This window comes from Labrus mixtus, chromosome 7, assembly GCF_963584025.1.
Source record: "Labrus mixtus chromosome 7, fLabMix1.1, whole genome shotgun sequence".
In the NCBI taxonomy this organism is placed as follows: Eukaryota; Metazoa; Chordata; class Actinopteri; order Labriformes; family Labridae; genus Labrus; species Labrus mixtus.
In genome coordinates, this window is record NC_083618.1 from 5,056,428 (window position 1) to 5,074,287 (window position 17,860).

The 17,860-nt window shown below is 38.2% G+C and overlaps 2 protein-coding genes across 2 annotated transcripts; both read right to left on the bottom strand.

The window, feature by feature from the left end:
- Positions 1 to 16: 16 nt before the first annotated feature.
- Positions 17 to 7,134, bottom strand: otop1 (otopetrin 1). The gene is made up of 6 exons (XM_061041850.1): positions 5,985 to 7,134; positions 5,579 to 5,715; positions 5,235 to 5,293; positions 4,917 to 5,047; positions 2,194 to 3,101; positions 17 to 1,608 (listed from the first exon to the last, which is right to left on the bottom strand). Exons 1-6 carry the CDS (start codon positions 6,367 to 6,369, stop codon positions 1,438 to 1,440), a joined length of 1,791 nt encoding a protein of 596 aa, XP_060897833.1. The 5' UTR covers positions 6,370 to 7,134; the 3' UTR covers positions 17 to 1,437.
- A 2,122-nt stretch (positions 7,135 to 9,256) lies between these two features.
- tmem128 (transmembrane protein 128) lies at positions 9,257 to 17,578 on the bottom strand. The gene is made up of 5 exons (XM_061042304.1): positions 17,414 to 17,578; positions 14,694 to 14,826; positions 13,110 to 13,271; positions 11,461 to 11,569; positions 9,257 to 9,854 (listed from the first exon to the last, which is right to left on the bottom strand). Exons 1-4 carry the CDS (start codon positions 17,511 to 17,513, stop codon positions 11,470 to 11,472), a joined length of 495 nt encoding a protein of 164 aa, XP_060898287.1. The 5' UTR covers positions 17,514 to 17,578; the 3' UTR covers positions 9,257 to 9,854; positions 11,461 to 11,469.
- Positions 17,579 to 17,860: the final 282 nt, after the last annotated feature.

A 17,860-nucleotide genomic window follows, 5' to 3' on the forward strand; every position in this document is an offset into this window, starting at 1 on the left:
AGTTTTTTTTATTTTCTTTCAGGCAATAGATATATACATTCATCACCATTATACACATAATTTCATATGAGCACCATTTTATGAGAATTTCACAAAATCGTTATCACAGTATCTGAATAATTTTGAAAGCATGACAGTATTTACAAAAATGATATAATATGGCATTTTGTACCTTGAAAATAAGATTTAACCATAAATTGGCACATTGTGAGAACACATAGTGATAACACAAACAGTGAGCACCAGGTTGAGAATTAGCTGGACTAACTGAAGTTATACATTGATTTGATATAAAGTTGTACAGTACAAGTACAAGAAAATGTCTGCGTTTTATCAAAATGAAAGTGATTTTACAGACTGGGTTGTTTTTTGTTGTTGCTGATCCTTCAGGTAGAAGTATAATAGTGCTGGTCGTTGTTGTTCAGGTTGTCACCACAACAACATTAGCATTTCACGAACATGTTTTAAACGTTTTATTTTAAAATGGTCTGATCATTTCATGTGTATTCCTATGGAAGATTTCCTCTTTTCCGCAATACGGATGAAGCTGGAAATTCACGATCTCCAATCACACTTCTCAATGAATGACGTACATAGATCACAGGACTGGATTACAATGCAAACAGCGCTGCCTAGTAACATAATTTTGAACCTAACTTACCACAGAACAGATAAACTTCATACCATAGAGCACTACTGAACTTTAAATGACTCACAGGCAGGATGAGAACTTAATTCCAACCCATAAGGATTATTCAACTGTAGTGCTTATATTGTCACTATCTTTGTTGCTCAAGTCAATGAAATACTTGAAATACTAAGAGACATAAATGAGAACTACATCCATGTACAATTTGAATGCTTCACATGCAGATAAAGTAAGGGTCAAGTGGTTCACTGTGGATCTTTCAGCTCTATTTATCTGCAAAGCACAGTTCTATAACCTTGTCAGGTGTGTGAGACTGACTGGTGTATTCCAGTGGCTCATAGTATTCTGTTCAGGTGTAGTCTATGATGCCTTTTCAGGAACTCATATGAGTCAGTACACATCTTTTATGTACAATACAGCCTATACATTTTACATGATGCACCCGAGAGAAAAAATCCTACTGAAAGGTGTCTACAGGGCAAAGAGTACAAAGGGTTCTCTTTAGGTTGTTGAAACAAAAGATTATTTTAATCACCTTCATTAATATGTCCTCATTATTCAAGATCATTCTTCGAGGAATATTGGCTAATAGGTTGGTCTTCCTCTGCTATTCCCACACTGAGGGATCTACGTTTTGTCTGTCTCCACGGCTTGCTTTCTAGTCTGTCAGAGTGTGACCCAGACTGCCTCCTGAACGGTTGACCAGAGCTGTGAGACACTCTTGGGAGCCGGTGGTGACGAGTGTTCCTGTGCATGTTATCTGGCATCGTCAGTCATGTGTTATCCTGTCAGACCCGGCGGAACACCTCAAAGAGGGAGGCGACTGAGTGCATGCGGTAAAAAAGGTTCAAGGGAATGGCAAAATTGAGAACTGTGGTCCATATGCTGAAGCCAAATGTCTCCTGTTCTAACCCGTTGTCATACTGGGGGCGGCAGCCAAAGGCAGGAAGTATCCACAGCTGAAAGAAAGAAAGTAAATAAATGAGTTCATTGTTTTTGGCCACTTGGGGGCAGTGAAACAAGCCGCTGTACACACAAAATTGCCAATTAATTCCCCTATGAAGTTGTTGTGGCTACTTTATAAGGTAATATTTGCCGCTTTAATATATTCTTATGGTGTTCAGGACCTGACTGAATGTTTGATGGTGTGAAATGTATTTTTTGGAGTTTTCCCTGAAACAGCTGTCAGTAATGTATTCTAACAAGGTCCATGAGAGTGGTAGGAGGGAAGACATTTGCGGATACTGTAACCACTGTAACCACACTAATAAGCTGAAAGACAGTAACAACTCCACTGAAGTGAGGGGATAATCTATAGAAGGGAGATCATTCTATATTAAAACTATGAAGGTAGTCTGAATGTAAACACAACTGACCAGATGTTCATCAGAAATATGGACCAGTAAATCTGTTTTAGGTTCCAATTGTGAGTAAGAATGCAGCTTCTGAATAAATGTTTCAAATAGTTGGTAACCATAATTTAGAAATCGTACAACCTATGAAATCTACTTTAAACTAAACCAAAACCAAGAACAAATGCTTACCGAAATGTTGCACATCAGCAGGAACACTGCAATATTCTTCAGGATTTGCCTCTTTATATTTGGGGGCTCTTCCTCTTTGTTTCCAACAGGTAGCGGCACTTCAGAAGGTTTCCGCGGACATCTGTACCCCTGTCCGATCTCCTCCTGCTCGTTCTCGATTGTGACACAGGCTCTGTCTGGAGTCTCATAAGCTCGGTTGATGATGCCATTGTACGGTGGAGCCATTGAGGACGTCACCGAAAAGATTTCTGGAGCAGCAGGTAGCTCAGGGTCGTCCCTCTCCCCATCCTCTTGCTTGCGATACAGAGACTCTATGATGAAGAGGTTCTGGATGTACTTCTCCAGCACAATAAGCAAAGAATAGACCAGGTTGGTCCAGCGGTAAGGAGGACTGCTGTTGGTGCCTAACACAGCCACTATACTGCACCAGGACATGAGCCAAGAGCCGATAGAGGACCCAAAGAGCAGCTCTGTGTCCAGCTGCCTGGATGGGTTCTTGGTTGTGTCCAGTGGCACATGGTCTGCCCGGAATATGAGCAGACCTGAAGCACCAGCAGAGCACATTAACACCAACATGACAATACTGTAAATGTAGAACATTGAAATGGTCGACTGGCGAGTTTTGAGGGATTCCTCTACATGGGTGATGTAGACCACCAGGATCCCGATAGTGCTGGCCAGTGCAAGTAGACCCAGAATGGGGCCTATGGTCAGACTCTTGGTTTTGGTAGCCAACCGCTTCCGGTTTGAAGAGATGTCAATGGTACGTCCAATGTTCTTCCACATGACAAAGAGCATGGCGGAGACGAAGATGTGGTACTCGATGTTGAAGGGATAGAGAAAGTAAAGGCTGCTGGAGAACATGGAGCAAGTGCTGGTGGTGCAGTTACAGTGGGGCTCTGAGTGAACTGCAAAACAAATCAAACAGGTGGATGTCCATGAGAAATATGCTCTGATATCTTGTTGATGGTTTATCTTTTAGGACAGGGTTCCCAATAACACAATCCATCTTTAAGAAAATCCACAATGTTTGTCATATTACCGAAAAACCTTAGGCAAAATCACTCAAATAAACACAAGTATATTATATCGTGTTATGAAAAACATTAGGAGAACATTTTTGTATTTAGTTGTGTACAAATAGTTTTACACAAAGGTATTGCAGACAGCAATTAATGGACAAAGAAAAATTGCAGGTCAGCGCCTGATATCACATGTATGTCATTTCTGTTAACAGACTTTAAGCTGGAAAACAGGGACATGTTGAAAGCTCTGAGTCATAAATGTTCCTACTGAACACTAAATTTTACTGACATCAAATCGTATCTTAAAGGATTTATGTATACTTGTATTTTAGGTTTGTAGATGACCAGTCAAAATTGTTTAGAATATGCTCCAAGAGATTGGTACAGCCAGAAGCCACAACACAGCTGTAATGTCTACAATGTCATTCTTTGGGGCAATTACAAGCAAGCAAGTAAAGTCCTCTCAAGGTGCTTGCTTTAAGCCTTGACTTTTATACAGCTATACTCAATAACTTCAGAGCACAGAGCATCAGAAACCTATTGAATGTCATTCAAGTTTGTCCCCGACAGTTTAGGCCTTAGACTAAGCATTGTCTTCTTATATTGACGAGTTGACACTAGTCCCTTTAAGAGTGATTTTAGAGGCCCGAAGAGGTCAAATGATCAATTAATTTAAAATATTTAAGAGCAAAGAGAGGATGATGATCAAAAAAATAACACACAATAATCCTGTTTATCAGAAGGGTCATGTTCATTAACCCACTCTATAGATTGTTTTAAAGACCACTGGTCATCATTTAGACTCCATCACAATAGAAGAAGTTGGACTAAAAGAATATTACATGATACAAAGCAAAAAAGGTCAAAGGTCCCAGGGTGGCCATTGTGAGAGACATCTTGACTGACTACATGCTTTTAGAATTATTATAAAACCTTAGATCACAATGTTTTTGTTGTTATCGTTTTGATCGCCGTAGCCAATATAATTAGTGTCTCAATCAGGTTTACCTGATGATCGTAAAGCGTGCTATGGATTCTTTGGCAGCACCCAACTATAACTTTCTTTCTTGAATATGGTTGGTATTTTTCTTATTAGCTGAACATGTGGATGACAATGAACTTTCATTCTTACTCGCTCCTTGTCAGACGCTAAAGTAATACTGTTGCCCTCTAGAGATCATCGCAACAAAACCCTGCCGTGTGGTCCCCCCCCCCACCCACCCACCCTCACCCTGCAAAGGCCACCACTATGGTACTGCACCCTTTAATTAAAAAAGGGAACAACAGTCAGGGTGCAGCCAGCCTCATAGTCAGCCGGATATGAGGAGGAGCAGCCGAACCCCCCAACCCCAGGCTTAGCTGTATCAGTTACTGTAATTGCAGCACCCTTGGGAGTAAGCGGCCTGGGGACAAAGCCGTCTGAGGTCAAGCAGGGGGTTGCCAAGTAGGGTGGTGGTGGCTGAAGTGTGGGGAAAGGGCTGCTGAAGGGAGTCCTCAGAAGTAACTACACTGTGTATCTCCTGAAACCTAATAGAGAGACGTTCGACACAAACAAGACCCACTGGGCTGTTGAGCTCACCTCCCTTCCCCTAGAAGACCCTCCCCTCCTTTTTCTTTCATCCAATGAAGTGAGCTCTCAAGTGGACTATTGTCCTTTTCTTCCAGGTACAAGTCAGCAATCGACCCCTTGGCCCTTACCTATGGTGTGGTTTCCGTAGCCCAGGGCAGACAGTCTTCTCTTATGGTTGTTCAAGAAGTGCTCAGCCTCTGACATCACGCCGTTGCACCACAGGAGGAGGTTGGTAAACACTGCGTGGATTACACCAAATCTAAGAAGTCAAACAGTTGACAACAAGGTTTAGGACCACTCAGGAAAAAGCATATTACAGCATAACAATAGTTTGTTGTGATTAGCATGAATATAGAATTTTTAAGACAGACATGTTACACGTTTTTTTATATATATAGGTCTGTAACAGGACTGATATTGCACCATGAATTACATATTTCACATACCTCTCGAATGTTTCAAAGCTCTTTATAACATCCTTGATGTGAAACCAGAGAAAATGCACCTAAACAAAAAAAAAGACCAAAAACGGAGAGTGAAACTTAGACAGAACATTTAAAGAAAATTTGTATTTATCTTTTTTTTTATCAGAAAGGGTTCCCTTGATGTCTGAAGTTACACTTGAAAAACATGCACAATGACAGGATTATATTGTTCCAGCAACTCTGTACTCGCCCCAGCAACAAAGAGCACATTATTCGAAGTCTTGGCTGGAAATAAAAAGACACGGTGTCTAACACAGCTGAAAGAGAATAACTTTTTTGAAATTAAAGTGGGGTTGTAAATTTACCTGAGCTATGGTGTGAGTTGCATGAATGACAGGATATACCCCGAGCACAGCCGACACACAAGACTGATAGCCGACAAAATACCCGATTCGGAAAGCGTCCATAATGATGGAAAGGAGCGCAAGGAGAGTCAAGCCACCTACAAAGAAAAACAAACAGAGATGAAGATGGACTGTCTCGTATAACAGGAAATAAAAACGATTTAAATCATATATTTCAAAACAAATTCAATTTCTGTCTTTTTTTTTAAATCTCATTCCATTTAAACGTTTAGTTCTTATCAAAATGGTTTTTGGGTGACAAAAAAAAAACCTCTTATGTACTCCAAGCATATGGAAAATAAAAACATTGACTTACAAATTCACTTACTTTTAACTTTTAAACTTGTGCGTAATCGTCCAAACTCACCTCTGATCCAACATGTTGTTGCGTGGACATCTTTATCAGTCCGCGTGTTCTTCTGTCTGTCCCGCACCAGGATGTACCACAACATCCAGAACAGCTGGAGGATGATTAGGCAGGTGACGAAGGACAGAAAGTGCTCTTCCTTGACAGAGGGGCCATGATGCGCAATAGCCAGCATCAACGCCACCCCGATCAGCAGCAAATTGGTGCCATACTGGCCACTTAGGAACTCTGCGTTCTTCCTCGGATATTCCCCTGACAAACTGAGTCGTAGCTTCGAGAAAATCTTCTTGTCTTGCTCGGAGCTGGAAGAAGAGGAGGAACTGTGGCAGTACTTGTTCAGGCACATGATATCCAGGCCGTTGTGTTCCACCATGGTGGGAGACATGTAGAAAAATCAGCTGTGCCGAGAGGAGAATAAAGTCAAACCGACGCGCTATAAGTGCATTTGAAGGAGGCCAGGTGCGTAACCTGTGGCTACAAGGTGGCGATTCAGGCTCAGGGGTACCGTGCCAAACATGCTCATTCAATCTTCTAGGTCCGGCTCAGTGGACACGCAGAGTTTCAATGTCCAGCCTCGCTGAGGATGGACTTGGTAGGTGCCATTGTCATCTGGTAACTCTGAAACTGAAATATCTGGTCGTATTACTGGCTTGCTGAGTCACTGAAAAAAATCTAAGATAGCGTTTCAGTCTTCGGTGATCCCAAACCCCCGTCCTCAAGAAACATATATTTCAGAGAAATCACTGGGCCTGCGTGCCAACCATTCACCTTCTAAGGAAGCAAAGACTCTGAGCACGGAATTATCCACAATAACAGAAAAAAAACACCAAATCCACCTCCTCAGAGCAGCTGCCAGGTAGTCTTTCCAAGTCTGCTGAAATCCTCTCGGGGTGCCTTTCGGATGTGAAGCATGCAGGCCCAGATGTCATGAAAAGGGAGATGGCTTTTCAAAAACCTGTGATTGTTAAAGGCTGAAGGCAGGTCACCTGTCCTGTCCAGTGCCACCTCCGCGAGCCTTTATGTCCACCTGATGATACGAACTTAGTTTTCAAGTTGGAAAAAAATAAAGTCCAGAAGAATCAGATTTCTGTGCTCAAATTCACAATAGCTTTTTTGTGAATGGATGTCAAGAGGAAGGGCGCTGAGAGACCATCCGCACTGAGGGTTGTTTTGGATATGATCATGTAGCCTCTGGTTCAATATAAATAGGCTAGTTGAGGCGGGCGCACAATCAGCATAACAATGGAAGGACAGTTTACACTGATTGAGAGGTGATAGAGGTGTGACTTTAGAAGTAATTCAGGTCACTTTAATCGTTAATGTATATTAAAAAAAACACGTCGAGATTGCTGCTTTTTAATTTTAATCAAAATGTGTTAATGAGTTAAATTGAAACGAAGGCAGAGTGTCTATTAGATCCTATTCTGTGTTTAGAGTCTTGTCAGTCCCTCAGTCAAGACACTTAGGTTCGAAAAACACTTTTTTTTTTTACTGAACAGGAAGTTGTGACAATATGTTGACAAGCAAGCACGCATTTTAAAAATAAATCTGAGAATGAAAACTATTTTTCAACGTGTATTACCCTCATTACTTTAAATGAATGCTGTTTCCCATAAATCTCCAACATGTTCAAGATAAAACTGGAGAAAACTCTATCCATTTTCTCTTTGCTCAGTCTTACCCATTGAAACGATATTTTAAGTTATAAATAAGAATTTGCACATTTTAATAGTTGTTGTTCTTAAATACGGCTATTTATGATTGTAAACTGTTTCTTGGTAATGTTTATTATGATGTGTGCTGCTGCCCTCATGCTCAGGTCACCCTTGTGAAAGAGATCTTGATCTCAATGGGTTAATTACCTGGTTAAAAAAAAGATTTTTGTTCCAAGACGTGATTTGGGGAAACGGGGTCACGAGGACAGGACACATGATCAAGTAACAACACATTTAAATAAAACCATCCGCTGAGTATCGACTTTACCATCCACGTGAGTCAGTCGGATAAAGATAAAGAGTCAGATCGATTGATAATCCGGAAACTAATGGGCGATTGATCTGGACATGATTCGATCTAGACATCAGACTGAAAGGAAAACATCCTGAGTTCGGGTGGAGTTTAAGGACAAATCCATACCTGTGTGATTCGCTGTAAAAAATAAATTAGAAAGTTTGGTCTATTTCGTCAAAGTTATGTTTAAAGAGCTAAACGATGTAGGTCATTTGCACTTCGAATGGACGTACAGTAGCGTATTTCTTTACCATAATGAATAAGAAAAACAAACTTTCATTTTAGCTGTCTCTCAGAATTTGAAGCATCATAACAGATAAGAGAACACAACGATTCAGTAGGCTCAAAGTTATTTCATCTCGAATCATTTAAAACTTAACACAGACTCACCATTACTTAAAGTTTAATAACATACACTCCGTTCATTGAAGGACATTAACTAGAAGAAACTGCTAAACTATAGACTACATATGACAATGGAAATACTACACCATGTCTTTATATCTTTATCAACACACTAATAAATAAGTCACACAGGTTCGAATGCAAGAAGTTTACTGTTTATATTGATGATTTGTCTGTACCGTTTTCTATGCAGACTTATTAAAAACAAGACATGTGTTTTAAAGAGAAACTCGCCATTACAGCCAGAGAGTTGGGTCCAAAAAGCATTAGGTAAAATATTGAACGTCAAATGTTGCCATATTGTCTAGGCTTATTGCCGAAGTTATCTGAACACATATGTCAGTCAACTGTTGCACTGCAAAATAAACAAGTACAAAAGTTGATTTTTTATAAGACAGATTGTATGTATTTGCTGCTTTTTGCAAAGTCGGTTGGTTTAGATCCTGGGTTATTTATGGTATGTGTTTATTTTTTTAGCTGTCAAAAACTGAGCATTGTATGATTCACAAAATACAATTTATTGCAGGGCTACTTGTATAAAAAGCACTACATTTAATTCAGATTTTAAAACTTTTTTTAATGAAATGCTAACAAATGTTTCATCTTGGTCACAAATGATTTGAACTGCAAAGTCTCTGCATAAAGGAGGTTTCCCAGCAGCATGTTCAGATCTAACATTGCATATGGTACTAAGTTATTTAAATGTTGTGGATTGGTTTATAGTTGTGATTCATCAGCAAAGGGCCTCAATTCAGTGAAAAATAATAAAAAAAAAGTTTATTATAGAAAAAAAAAACATGAACAGAAATGGGAAGAAATCGGTTTATTCTTCACAACAAACCTCTTGTTAAAAAGAATAATTTAAAATATTTTTTATTAACATGGTTATTAATGAAGACAGTTGGGTTTTCACCCTTTTCCTTTGTACCAGAGGATGTTTTTAACATTTCACATGAGGAACAATGAGGATGTAAGTTTAAATGAATTACAGCTGAATGTGTTAAGCTGCTGTAGTTTCAGATCCCAGGTATTCTGTGTGCTCGCTGTCACATCTTCTGAGATGTTCTGAAAGATCTATTGAATCATTTAAATAGAACAAAGCCAATGTTTATGGTATAAGTAACACCTTTCAGAAAGGAAAATCTGTTTTAACTTTTGTCCTTGTAGGAAAAAAATCAAAACATTAACTTGTTACACTCAAAACTCACAAGTTCTCTTTGCAGACCTCCCAACACAGAGTGTCCTGTTTCTTGACACTGTTGTCCTTTGCTTCTTAAAGAAAACACAATGATGACAAGTCATAAAGAGAGGTGGTCAGTGTCATAAAAACATCGACACTCTGTTGATCCAACAATGCTGACTGCCTGAGACAAAAGCATCAATAAGAGTTGTGTTGTTTCAGCAGACATCTCTCATCAGTCTGCTGCAAGTGTAGGTCTGTCGAATGCACACAATCTGTGAGAGACAGAGAGGAGACAAAGGAAATGAACCAGGAGGAAGATTAGATAGTTACAAAAATCAAATTTGAGACAACGCTATTGACCAAATCAGGATTTCAGCTTGAGGAGAGCCAATCAGGGAGTCAATCAATCAATCAATCAATCAATTTTTATTTGTATAGCGTCAACTCATAACAAGTGTTATCTCGAGACACTTTACAAAAGAGCAGGTAAAAAGACCTTACTCTTTGTTATGTTACAAAAAGCAGGTAAAAGACCTTACTCATTGTTATGTTACAAAGATCCGGCCTATCCATCATGAGCACTTTAGCAAAGCAGCAAGATAAATCTCAGAAGAAACACAGAATATAGTGAGGGGGCATCCATTTGTCTACTTTGTTAACATCCTAAAGTCTCTGCATGACTACATTTTTATTATTTCTCATTTATATTTGAATTATTTTCCATATAAAGAAGTTTGTAACCCAAAAAACACCAACATTAAATAAATCTTAGACTGTATAGACGATCATAGATAACTTTGATTATGCGTTTGTCTCCCATCTTCATTTATTCAGTGCCGGTGCTGCTAGATGTGTGTTTTGTAAATTAAACATGATGGTTCACTGGATGGAGTACGTTAACATGTTTCAAGTATAAAGCATTGATAGTGTAAGAAAAGTTGAATGACAGAGTTTCACCTCTAAAGTACTCTTAGTTTAATGCTGAAAACAGTCTTATTCATTCAATGATAAATGTTAGGTGAACAAATTCACTATATTCACGTGACAGCCATTTTTCTTTGATGTCATGTTCAGGGCAGGAAGCTCAAATGCTCTTGTATTGATGCACAGAATGCCGTATATGTACCAGATTTAAAGCAGAATAATTGTAGAGAAGCTGACAAGTTGTTACAGCTTTTTAGTTGAACTGCAGAAACAGTGGATCGAGAAAGTCCACAGGGATATGTACTGGTATAATAATAGTAATAGTAAATTTATTTATATAGCACCTTTAAAAACACAGGTTTACAAAGTGCTTCGACAAACAGCAAAAACAAGAACAAAGCAAACTAAACCAAACACAGAAGAACACAAACAACAGCAAGAACATAACAAATGCAAAATACTAAAAATAATTAAATACAGTTCAACAGAAAATAACCCATATTGCAAGATATCCAACAGACATGTATAACCCGACCATCACAAGAACCATCATAAGAACCCAGGCAACACAAGAACCCAATTATCATTATTGTATCATTATAATTTAATCACCTCTTTGCTCTTGCTAACATAAACTTAGAGTTGAAAGTTATGACATTTCCTTTGTTATCAGGTAACACAATCAAATAGCATTTTTCCTTAAAGAGGCTGAATGCTAACATTAGCTGATGGGTAACCTTCATATCTGTTCTTTTTAACCTCTTGATGTATACACTCCCCTTATCAGTGGCTAATCAATCAGGTAGTGATGCATTGTTTGACTCCCTGTGTTTAATGCAATTAGAAATTTCAGCAGTTTAACATGATAACAGCGTTAAGAATCTCACTCTGTGAGTGTGCGATGTCAGAGAAAGAGGCCAACATGTAAAGAAGTATTATAAGTATTATCCTCACCTGTCCAATTCATCCAAGCAAAGAGATGAACATTACCACACCCATGAACTGTGTGAAGAGGATGAGTGGAGTGAAGAAGGACCAAACTGGCCACAGTGCCATGTTCAAGCTGCAAGGAAACAACATCAACTTCATGATATATGTGTTGTTTTAATTCATACCTGTCCATTCAAAAATAATATGGGATGATTTTCAATGCAAGTGTATTTTTAGATATAGATTATTTACTCCAGAACTGCTAAGGACAAAATGCAGATAAGAAGTGAGAACCAATAACTTCTTCAGGCTGCATCAAACAGATCTGGTCTAACATTGGACTGCTTCCCATTTTTCATTACTCATTGACTCAATTACCAAGTTTCATGGTGAAGATAATTCATCATATAAACAAGGTGGATTAGCCAATCACAAGACAAAGAAATGTGAGTGGCCATTCAATTAATGTAGCTGCTGAGCTGCTGGGGGGGGGGGGGGGGGGGGGGGGGGGGGGGTGTCAGTGTTAATGTGTGTTTTGTCCTGTCCTGATTATTGCTTAGTCAGCCCAAAGTCAAATACAGACAACTATTTAATGATAAAAAGTTAATACTTATCATATGAGAAGTTAAAGGTCCCAAACCAAGTCAAAGATCACTCTTACCTAAATGACGACAAGTATAACATGTCTGAGTTTCTTCAGGTAGAGAACGTTGCTTAGTGAACATCAGTGTTATAAATATTTCAAATCAAAAACCACTTTAAAAACTCAATGTCTGCATGAGATAAATAAAGTGCTCCGCAATTTTGTGCAGATTCTCTTATCTACATAAATAGATGCTTAAAGAAAGAGCCAGAAGCTTTTTCTTAAAAAAATAAATAAAAATGAAATGACAGATATAAGTGATGACTGGGGCAGCTGATGGTGACTGTTTCTGAAGAGACCCTGTCCTCTGCCTGGATTTTAATGGTTCGGTTGACTCGGGACACACTTCTTACAAGTGAGATAGGATCAATTGAATCCCTGGGATAAAACCTTTTAATGGGATAAATACATTTGTTGCAGTCTTTATTTTGGATGGCACTAACCCATGGCTTATTTCTTATTCTGCACTCCCTCACTTTAGAGATATCCAGACCACTTTAACATAATAGATGTTATATTATGTCTTTAGTCAACAATTTCCTCAGCTTGAGCTGATGGTCCAAGTTTAAATCCAACCACAAGTTTGTACCCCTTCATTCTACTCTCTTCTTACCTATTTTCCAAAGGAGATAAAGAAACAGGAAGCTCCTACATCGAACAGCAGGAAATAGATATGTACTTTGAAATGCACGGGGAAAAAAGCAAATTTACTGGTTGTTGTCATTTTGATCTCAGCCGTGTGATAGGCTGTTAGACCTCATTATAAAGTAAATATAGTCCAGATGTTTTAACCATCAACATAAATTGCACCATTGAGGTTTCTGTATTCCAATTTGTTGTTTCTAATTGATCACCATATGTTTAATGAGCTCATATCATCACATCTTTCTTCATGTGCCCCAACAATTTGAAATAAATACATTGATGGGCATTTAGAGAGGTGAAGTACACCAGTGGTGCAAAATGTTACACATGAAGGTTTTAATATTGTTATATTATATTTGTATTTTAAGACGTGTTTCTGTTTTACCTGCACGATGCTGCGATAAAGGCTGCTGTGGTGATGGGAGGAATGGCGGGGTACTCTTGGTCGTAGTGCTGGATGCCTTTGAACCACTCCAGGTACACGATGCAAAACATGGCCAGAGACAGGCAGACCCCAAGAAGTATCAGACCTACATTGAACCACCAGCTGGGACAACAGGGGGTAAGAGAAAGATTTACTACATGAAGGCAGATTTGAACTTTAGGTGGAATTAGGTGCTGGTGACTTAACTTTCCGAAAAGTACAAAAGCAAAAAACATGAAATGATAAAAACATGTGAATTTAAATAATTGAGGGATAAAAATGCGTGTGATAAGTTATAAAGTGATGTGATTTTTTCATGTAGGATTTCAGGAAAGGGATCTCGGGGGGGGGGGGGGGGGGTAGTTACACCATTTGACGATAAAAACTGAAGAAATAAATGTTAATGTTATTGAAATATTAAGCAGTAAATATGCATGTGAATTTAGAGTTAAGTAGTGACAATATGTGTGAATTTAAAAATAGTGTGATAAATTATCAAGTGATGAGATAATCACTACTGCAAAACCATGTATTATTCACAAGTTCCAGCTAAAGTGAATCTTTTTCAAAATTTTTCACTTCTGGAAGTTTTCAGGCAATATAGTTTTGTTTGAGATTATTAATATTTACAGCTTCGAGAAAATGTACATCAAATTGAAAAGGTGTTCCATTGTTTTTGAAGAAGTTGAGGACCTTCACAAGCTCAGCCCGGGGCCTGTTGGGGGTCAATGCGGGGGGCAGAAGGTGTGACTGGTCAGCCTACTGTTTGTGTAGCTTTTCATCTCAGAAAATAATGGAACAGCTTTACAATTCAACGTTACTTTTCTTTAAAAGATGTAAACTAAAATACCGATAATCTTCAACAAGTACTTGCCTCAAAAACTTCCAGAAGTGAATTGAGTGATGAAATAGTAACCAAAAATCTTTAAAAACACTCCGTAGCTTGCCTCCTCTTCCTCTCCGTGCAGACAGTAAAAGGTCGAGAGTCGAGTTGTTTGATGAAAGGGCCAGTTTTTTCTTTTTAAGGAGGAAGTAACAACATTTCTTGTTTTCATCATACATTTTAGCTGGAGGTTGTGAATGATAAATTCTTTCCCAGAAGTGATTATCTTTGAGGTTAGATGATAAATGAAGATGTTTGTATTGTGAATGATAAATGATGGAGATGATTTAATTAGTACATAGCTAATAATATGGCTCTAGTTTCACTAACTATTTTAATCAAATTTATTACTTCATTTTCATTTTATCACACCACTTTTCTATGCACATGTTTTCATCACCTCTGCTTATGTCGTTACTTTCACCACACATACTCTCCCACCCAAATCTTACAGTATGTTTAGGTAATTCACATTAACTCCATAAAATAATACAAAACAAGTCAGACCACCTCATGCTTTTCTGATGTTTTACCAATGCACGACAAACCTGATACGTGTTTTTTTTTTTTTTTTACTTTTGTGTTTTTGCAATGAAGAGAATAGAGAATGAATGAAAAAGGTCGTGATGGAAAGTTTGGTGTCTCCCTCTTAACTTCATCACCTTTTGATGTCATCGTTTTCCATGATGTTATGCAGAAAGTCCACATAGTAGGTCACACCAATAGATGCAACTATCCAGAAAATGGAGTGTCTGTTAATGCGAGGGAGAGGTTTAGCATCCTTTTCCTCCTGACCTGAACGTAATAGAAAAACAAATAGAGTGAATACAGATCTGTTTCAAAAATGTGCTTACTCTTAGATCAGGCTTCATTCAACAAGGACGTTGAGAGATATCCAAGTCAATGGTAAAAGGACTGCAGCTTGTATAGCACCTTTCTCGTCTTCTGACTACTCAAAGCGCTTTTTACACTGCAGGTCATACTTACACATTTACATCCATTCACACACTGATGGCTGAGGCTGTTATGTTAAGTATCCATCAGTATTAACCAATAATACACCATTAATACACATTTACACAAAGCAGCCAGAGATACTTAGGGTTAAGTGTCTTGCCCAGGCACACATGGGACGTGGCTGCAGGAGCTAGGGATCGAACCCCAAACCTTCTGTTTGTGAGACAACCAACTTCACCACTGAGCCACAGCCACTTTTCTGGATCATTAAGAAATAATTCATAACATTAAATGTTAATGACATTTAATAATGTAAATTATTAATCAGCAATTTACATTTACCCATAAAGTTTGACAACACTCCATCAGTATTTTACCATCAACTTTATATTAGGTCATCTTACTAAGTAGTCCCACCAGTTAATACTGACACCCTGCATGGTTACCTGAAGGAAAAAAAGTTCCAAATCCCTTCCTTCCAGGTTACAGCAGCTTTTGGGTGAAAGTGATAGTTTACCTTGAGGTTATCTTACTTGATAGAGAACTATTAATCTCTGTATTAAAGGATGATTAAATGTATCAGAGCCTGTTGTTGGCTGCTGAAGTGCTTCAGGATGCTGGTCTACTCTGTGAAGAGTTCACAATGAACTCCATGCCCCAAACAAGTATTTGGCCTACATCTGTAGTCAAAGTGGTGCCAAGCGGTGCATTTTGGATACAAGATACAATATGCCGAGATCTCCTGTAAGATGGTACATAAACTGAAATGAAACACAAGAATTAAAACAAAAGAAAGTGTTAAACCGTTGGACTTTTTCTCAGTTTACACTATAAGAGACGACTCTTTGGTTGGGCACACAGTAGGAGTAGAGTTTCCCCGTATTATGTTGCTGAGCTGACACAGCATTTGCTCACAGTCAAAACAATCAAGAATTGCTGGTGATCTGCCAGTGAAGGCCTCAAAGTTGTACAATTGTCCACTGTGCAAGCTGCTTGCATTAAATAGAATGCATCTTCATGCTATTGTACCAGTTTTTAAAGAAAATACCAGGTTTTTTTAAAGACTATCTGGAATTGTAGTAAACTACAAACTGGCCGTTAAAGCATAATATGAGATATTCTGAATATAATGACAGCAAAATTCAAATATACCCTGTGTAAATAAATTGGGGAGTAATCACGTCCTTGAGAGAGTTAAGTCAAACTTCCTCTGGATATGTTGATCTCAGCTCTGTGTTAACATGGACAGGCGCTTCCTCCAGCTTTTTTATGTTTCACTCGGAGGCACAAACATGTTTCATATGCGTTTTCTTTTCTCGAGGGAACCCCTCCCTCTCCAACAGTTAGCCCTGCCACCATGTGAGAGAAGAGAGACAGCCCCGCCCACTCTGGGAAGTTGTTTCTAGAGGCGTTGTAAAAGACAAATGTACAACAATCAAATTAACTTTGAGATGCATATCATTACGTGTAATTTCAATCTGATTTTCATACAATTTTTAACACTTGTCTTCTGCCGTCTATGCCTTACAGAACTCTGCAAGAGAGACAGGACGGGAGGGGCGAAATGGGGGGTGTGGAGACTGGGAGGCTGAGGGATGAAGGATGCGTGTGCAAGTTTGTTTTGGTCTGAAAATCTGCTCTGAAAGTAGAACAATAGGCCTTTAAACATATAACTAAAAGTTAGTGACTTGTCTGACAATACTGTTTGCTTAGTAACCTAATGTTTGACTCTAATATGTCACAAGCAATTGTATGGATGTCAGTTTCAAATGGGAAGCTACACATTTAAATGAAATTCATTTGTATTTTAGAGGAATGGTACAATTTAACAGTTTCAATACAAAACACTGAACTGATGTCCAGCACAGAGTCTAGTGCTAGTTTCCAACTCTTGTCCCTACATGAGTCTTTAAGTTAACACTAAACAGTGTAGAAAATATACAACATTCAGTAACATTAAACCACACAACACCATATATAAGAGTATACAAGAAAATACATCAACTATAACAATAAAAAAATTCTGTAAGCAAATATAATTTAGACATTTTAAACACAAAATCCTAAACAATGAGTAGGCTACAGCTCTTGTTAGATTTTATCCAGCACTTGACATTTGTTCTGAAAGATTTGAAATCTGTGATTAATCTTATTTAGTGGGTGAATGTGTTGCAGAGTTTATGAATGAAGTAAGATTAATGTCCAAATGCAGATATTCTTTGTTGTCTGCTACAGTTTCCATTGACCACGCTTCTAGTTACTCTGATATTGTCTTTGAACATATCAGGACAAAGGTTTCGAGGCGACATTGTGGATACATTAGAAAACTAGTTTGAGAAAAACATAAAAGCAGTGTTTAAATAGTTAACTACAGCCTGTCAGAATAATGATTAAACTGTGCTAATCACGTCAGCCATCAGCTTACTCTTTTCATCTTCGTCACCCGCTGTCGTTGTTTGCATGAGAAACTCGGCATCTTTTTGAAATCTATTCCGCAACGTAGTAAACTCACTGTCGTTCAGCATAATGTCGATACAACCTTTAATTTACACTAGCTGACTAACTAGTTATTTAAAAAAAGAAGGCACTTCCGGACTAGAGCTACACTTGTCGCGTTTTTATGACGCATTTTGAAGCGACAGTCGTAGTTTATTTCTGTATGTATGATATTGAAAATAACTTAAATAATTCAGTTCTTACAAATGTCAGGACGTAGCAACAGAATAGAAGAGGTTTAGAAAAACTTCTGATATATTTGTGAGAATCATAAAAGAATCAGAAACTATTCTAAGTCTTGGTTAGTGATTAAATTTTATATTTACATCTGTTAACCTTCATAAACCTTAATTGTCTTTTTTTTGTTAAAACAATT

What these genes read in the sequence shown, in the direction of transcription:
- otop1 (XM_061041850.1), bottom strand. Translation starts at nt 6,369, where the DNA reads ATGTCTCCCACCATGGTGGAACACAACGGCCTGGATATCATGTGCCTG. An exon ending in AACAACATGTTGGATCAGAG is followed by an intron (nt 5,716 to 5,984) that starts GTGAGTTTGGAC and finishes TTTTCTTTGTAG; the next exon opens with GTGGCTTGACTCTCCTTGCG. An exon ending in AGCTTTGAAACATTCGAGAG is followed by an intron (nt 5,048 to 5,234) that starts GTATGTGAAATA and finishes TTGACTTCTTAG; the next exon opens with ATTTGGTGTAATCCACGCAG.
- tmem128 (XM_061042304.1), bottom strand. Translation starts at nt 17,513, where the DNA reads ATGCTGAACGACAGTGAGTTTACTACGTTGCGGAATAGATTTCAAAAA. An exon ending in GAAAACGATGACATCAAAAG is followed by an intron (nt 13,272 to 14,693) that starts GTGATGAAGTTA and finishes CTGTTGTCCCAG; the next exon opens with CTGGTGGTTCAATGTAGGTC. An exon ending in TTTATCGCAGCATCGTGCAG is followed by an intron (nt 11,570 to 13,109) that starts GTAAAACAGAAA and finishes GTTTCCTTGCAG; the next exon opens with CTTGAACATGGCACTGTGGC.